The 6,435-nt window shown below is 37.7% G+C and overlaps 1 protein-coding gene across 1 annotated transcript; it reads left to right on the top strand.

Annotated features, from left to right (window-relative positions):
* The first annotated feature begins 4,712 nt into the window (after positions 1-4,712).
* LOC108691742 (neuroligin-4, Y-linked-like) lies at positions 4,713-5,132 on the top strand. Its single transcript, XM_018199619.1, has one exon. The coding sequence runs from the start codon at positions 4,713-4,715 to the stop codon at positions 5,130-5,132; it is 420 nt and encodes a 139-aa protein (XP_018055108.1).
* The last annotated feature ends 1,303 nt before the right edge of the window (positions 5,133-6,435 follow it).

A 6,435-nucleotide genomic window follows, 5' to 3' on the forward strand; every position in this document is an offset into this window, starting at 1 on the left:
ACACTTATTGTGAATTTTAATTCTCCAGATATATTAAAATCCTTTATTTTTTTACGCAGTAAATAAAGACATCTTAATTTCCAATGTCTGCTTACTCTTTTTTTGATAAATAATTTTATATCGTTAAATAGTTCTGAGAATATTAGAGATCTTTGCATCTTTAGAGATTTAGATTGGTGCGTGTTTGTAATTTCAACAGCATCCTTGAACTTTTGCACGGACGAAATCCTGGAAATGCTGTATCCTGATGTCGCAAACGAGAAAACGTTCTCAGCGCGGATTTCCACTAGGCGTCTTTGTGGCCGGAGGCGGCCAATTTCCACCCCTTTGAGAGGTGGCACAGCACCCCTCGCGTTGACTTTGCAAATATTTAACCACTCCCACTCCCCAGGCTTATCCTTAGCCACTTCGCCGTCCAATTATTCTACGCATCTATCTTAGCGAGAAAGCTGTTACTGATTTTTTTATCATGGGAAGGTTTCCAGGAAACTGGAAAACTTTTCTCAGCCGGGAAATAAAAAATTACAATTTTTTATGTAAATTGTAAAATAGTGTGCGAAATTATGTAGATACAAAATTAGATGAGATACTATAAGGGACGACGCAATAGGAACCAAGGAATTAAAACACTGCGCTGATAAAACGACAATATAAAAAATTCGTTTGATCGCATAATTTTCTGGAAGCAAGGAATAATTCAGCGAGATAATTCGTATAGCTTCAGCGTTAGAAAAGAGTTTGTTAACGAACATAACTATACGATAAAGTGCGAAGGCGATGTTGAATGCAGACACAAAGTGGTATTTCGCGAGGAGAAACTCTTTGCGCAGCTGCGCTCAGTTTCCGGAAATTCTCGTTAAAAAGTTCCTTTATTTCACCGTTTCTGGATTTTCCAATGTCCATCGCGAATTCCTTGCTGTGAGTTGCAAAATTGTACGATTTATGCGCGTAAGCGAGCTTGTCAAATAAATCCCGCTAATTAATTGTGTCGTTATTTATCGACTGACATTTACACATTCTGCATTGATTTAGTAATCACTAATTTGTTGAGATTTACAGAACTAACAAACTCATTGATTCATGTATTTTTTGTAGTGTTAATTAATTTCTCAGACCGAGTTTACTTAAAAATTAATAAAGTAATTTGTATGCGCTAGTTTTTCAAATTGTTATAAAAATTGCTTTGTTAATCATAGCAAATGAAATATCCTGCAGTAATCAATTTAACATGATAATATCTGTTATTTAATTAATGTAGTAATAGAAATTATCAATTAATATTATAAATAAGCTTTGCTATATAATTTGGTTAAAATGATAATGACGGACTGATGAGACCGTTTTATTCATTAAATATTATATATGTATGAAATTGAAAGATAGTTTGTAAATGCATATGTTGAATTAACTTAAAATATATATCAAATACGGCATTTAAAAAAGTGATGAATATTATTCAAATTAATAATTTTTACGTCACAATATGTATAGCATGATGAAAAAAATCAATGTGTTAATTACCGTAAGGAAATAAAAAAAAACATTATGCTTTCTTCAGGAAAAGTGTAGTGTTCTCGAAATATACACATGGAATATTCTTTTAAATATAATGACGATATTTAAATTTCACTTTCATATAGAAAAAAATAATTTTGAATCAAATTAAAGAAGATGAACCAATACAGTATATAATAAGATGTTAAATTTGAATCACTAATTGTATACAATGATTGGAGTGACAATAATAAATTTTAACAAAAGAAGCAATTACGAGTCATGAAGGTACAGCGAGGAAAAATGATTGATAAACGAGTACAACGATTATTGGCTTAATCACTGAAACGTACTCCACTAAATGCGACTAGATGAGAGAAGTCAATAGTGATGGATAGCCCGAAAAGAAGAGAGGTAGTTCAAATAAAAGGGATCAGCTTGAACGCAGCCAAAAGTACGGCGTTTTCGCAATCCGGGATTCGAACCAACAACTCTCGCCAGTCGGTTCGAGGATCGATCCCTCCTGCCGTATCGACCACGCCGGGGTGCACTTCCGCCCTTGCCCTGTGCCGAGTCCGGAGCGTTTGCGCGGGGCATGCGCAACCGATGCTGAACGTCGTCGCCTGACGCCAGTCTGTCGGGGGTCGAAGTGTCGGCTACATCGGTTCGGTTGGTTTTCGTCGCATACCACGGCGTCCCAGCGGCGCTCGCACCCTTTCGCGGTAATACCGTGCCCACCCCTGATCACGTCACGCGAGATTCGTCGCGGTGCATCGACCAGGGTCGACGTCAACGTCAGGTGTAGGGAAGGTGGTAGTTCGCTGCGACCGGGGTAGCAGCCTTGACGAGGGAAGAAACGCAGGGGTGGCCGTTTCCCTTTTGGCCCAAACTCCCACTACCACCTTTCTCTCGGATTTTTCGGTGCGCCTCTTTCGCTAGCTTCGGGGATAGTTGTGTCGAAGGATTGCTTCCAGCGAGCGGGAACATCCTCCGGCGCAATTCGACGAAACTTGAAATTACTTTGTCGTATCCGATAAATCTGTCTTATCGGGAAACGATTTTCCTGACTCGGCAAAGTTTGAAGACATACTCCGGACCGGAGGTGCCGGCGCGGGTCGCCGGGAGGGTGAAAAGGATGCTCGTCGCAAAGCTGTGTGCAAAAGGAATCCCGTATGATAGTGCTTGACCCGTTGCGATGAAGGAACGATGATCGCGCGCTACTATTATACAGTGTTGTGCCGATGATCAAAGATCATCACTCAGTGATCAGTCGGAAAAGTGTGAATTTAATGGAGTAATCGAGGATAATTTTTAATTTGTTTCTACCTGTAAGTGTCTGTCTAAAAACCTGTGGGAAATTAGCCGTTGATTAGTTGTGCGATTTTAATATAACTAGGTTAACTGTAAATTCAAGCTGTTGACTCGGCAAGAATAGCATCCGTGGGAAGATGTGTATTTTATGCTGAAGGAATATTGAAAAGTTTAAATATAAAAGTGTGACGTACTTCTTGAACGCAACAAGCAAAGCTTCCTGGATGCGTCTTTTATTTCACAACTACAATGCGTGTGTCTTTGTGCATATCTCTTTAAACGTCAAACAATCCGAGGCAACTAATGAATTTTCCATTCTACATTTATCGCGCGATTGCGAAAGAAATTTAAAATTCTTTAATTCAAATACTAATTCCGTGCTAGATTTTATTTTCTTCAATAATTGAAAACTGGATCAATGTCCGTTTCTTCATTCGTAGTGTATGTTTTTTCAATTAGCTCCGAAGAAAAGATTATTTGGCGAAAAATTATATTAATGAATGCTCGATTTCATTCAATCGAGACAATAGTTTAATGAACTACGAGATGAGAGCCAGGTGTGATTCTCGTTATCTTCGATCCGTCCAAAGAAATATTGAATGAAAGATTAGAAAATATCTTGTATTCTCTTCCTTTTTCTTACCGAAATGAAACGAGTGAGTAAATATTCGAAGGGCAGCCTGCTCTTGAACGTGATTAGAGCCGGTGCATTCTATCTCTTTCGATACATAAAGCACGCCATCAGGAACGAGATCGTCTTTGTGTGAACGATAAGACACGTATGAATGTCTTTTACATCAGCAGATGTGAGTGAAGAACGGAAAAATCGTATAAAAAACGACGATATTTTCATGGATATTGATCATAAAGAGATCCCGTTTTAATCTAGACGCTACAGTCTATCGTGAAAAAGTGTAAAGTTAGTCTCTTCAGTGTAGTTCACACGTTGTTTTCACTGGATATCTAATGGTAAATTTATGACGATAAATTTTCTTACATGTAACAAAATCTCTATCGGTCAGTGAACTAGCAAGACAAGTCGGAGTGAATCCGGAGATTGTTAGAACTTGCAATTTGATAGCGTAAAGCCGATAATAATTAAACCTAAAGGATAACGATGTTTGTAAGGAGAATATGCTGGTCTTCGCCACTGCACTGTGGAATATCTGAACGTTAAATATCTAACTAGATATCTAAGATATACGACTGAAAAAATTTAATATACAGAACAAATACACAGAACAAATCTCTGCGACTCTCCTAGGAAGATTTAACTCAGGATGTTTCTCAATCTTAAATCTGCAGTCTTCCCTAGATCAATTGCGCCAAAGTAGACAGTCAAAGACGACTCGCAATCATTTCTTTTTTTGATTTATTTAAATTAAACAATGTAGTCCAAAATATCGCAATCTTTCAAGATCATCAAATTGGAAGAAATTATGGAAAATCCATTCCCATCAGAGTTTTCTATATGCAGCGTTTAAGCTCAGGAATATTTATTCAAAGACAATAGTTTTTTTCTTTTTTGAGTACTAAAAAAAATCAAGATCATGCTCTTCGTAGGCTGAATTAAAGAGCAATTGTAAGATAGCAACAAACTTTACTAACTTGTATTATTGGTTGAGCACGTCTTAAGTATATTGATTGAGCAAAATAAAGTCTAACAGTCATCGAACTGTCCTTCATTTCGAAGAAGACTGATGCATCCAGGAGGTGAACAAGTTTCTGAGAATCGCAAAATGGATCAGTTCGCGTACATCCTCATCTCTGGCGACGGTTAAAGAGGAAATTGTCGCAGTGTAAGACAAGGAAGGCGATATGAGAGGCGTCGGAACGGCGAGAAAGTGATCGGCGGAGGTGACGCCGAAGCAGGAGGTGACGCCGAAGACGTCGGTGATCGCGTCAAAATGACGTTGTCGATCCTGGCGCTGCTCGGCTTGATCCTGGCGACCGCCGGTGCCGAGCTAAGTTCGAGGATCGTCAGAACTAAGTACGGCGAGCTATCGGGCGTGATCGTTACCCTTGATCGATATCTCGAAGGTGTCGAGGTATTTCGCGGTGTACCTTATGCCTCGCCACCGATTGGCTCATTACGTTTCATGCCGCCCGTCACCGGTGCCCTTTGGCAGGGCGTTAAGATCGCCGATAAATTCGGACCCGTTTGTCCTCAAAAGCTACCGGAGCTCAGTGACAAGATGCCCAAGGGCAGACTAGAATACCTCAAACGGCTGCTGCCCTACCTCAAGAATCAAAGCGAGGATTGCCTATACCTCAACATTTACGCGCCTGTTCAAGGTAAATTTTGTCTTTTCGTTTTTTCACGTTGAAGCAAAAGGAAATGATCCCAAGTAGCACACAGCGCTAACAAAGCGTTAACAAAGCGCTAAAAAAGTGCATATAGTCACTTTTTTAGTGCTTTCCAACAAAAGCGCTGCTGTGCTACTTGAGATGGAAAATAAACGAGATCATTTAATAAAAAATATCTAAAATCAGATAGTTATTCAAGAATACAAATCAGTAGAGTCTAATTTCAGAAAAATACATATTTGCGCTGCAAAATCTACAATTTTAAAAAATATAATGAAAGAAATTTTAACAGCATATTACGATTTAAATTTACAGTGTTAATTTATTCTACTCTTTATGACATTTCGATAAAAACAATTCTTGATTTGAAGCGAAGGAAAATCGTTGAAAATAAATGGAATCAATAATTGAAATAATTGAATAAAGAAAAATTAAATCAAAAGAAACATCTAAAATCATTTAAAAATACAAATCAGTGAAGTCTAACTTCAGAAAAATATTTGCTTTGCAAAATGTATGTATAATTTTGGAGAATATAATGAAATTTTAACAGCACATATTACAATCTAAAATTGCTGTTTTATTCCATTTTGTTTCGATAAAAAAAAAGACATATCTTCACTCATTAAAATCGCACATTTATTATAAAAAATTAACAGAACCATGGATTTACACTAGAATTCATTTGCTTTGAACCTATTGATAAGTATCTAACTAGTAATCAAGCTGTAGATTACATTTCAATTCGAATGGAAATCAAACGCAAAAGGATTTGAAGGATAAAGTTCTATTATCAGTATACAATTTTCCACGGAAAGGGATTCGATAAACGCGTCCATCCATGGACAGATAATCTCGCATTGGACGCAGTTTATTTTCCAGATATCCAATTTACCTGTACAAATCGTAACACGCAATATAACGATCTCTTTTTATTTCGCCTGTAAACTTGTAATCAACACAATAGTTACGTGGGACATTTGCTATTGAGTCAAGTTGCAGTGCACCGACCCCGTTTTTACATCTCATTCGCCTTCAGCAAACGCATCAGTAAAATACTACTTCCGTCCAATTACAATACGCGATGAACATCCATTTTGCGCAAAGTGTCGCGTCCAAGCGCCATGTTCACGCTTTGTGACCGTGAAAGCGATGATATCACCACTTTCGGCGGAAGTTAACGATCCTCTTTCCCACGAATCAATGTAATTCGAGAATTTAAAATATAATTGCGTTTTTAAACGCGATGATACTCGTTTTATGTAAAGTGCCATTGTCCAAGCTTTATATTTGCACTTGTATATATATATATATATATATCAT

This window comes from Atta colombica, unplaced genomic scaffold (genome assembly GCF_001594045.1).
Source record: "Atta colombica isolate Treedump-2 unplaced genomic scaffold, Acol1.0 scaffold51, whole genome shotgun sequence".
In the NCBI taxonomy this organism is placed as follows: domain Eukaryota; kingdom Metazoa; phylum Arthropoda; class Insecta; order Hymenoptera; family Formicidae; genus Atta; species Atta colombica.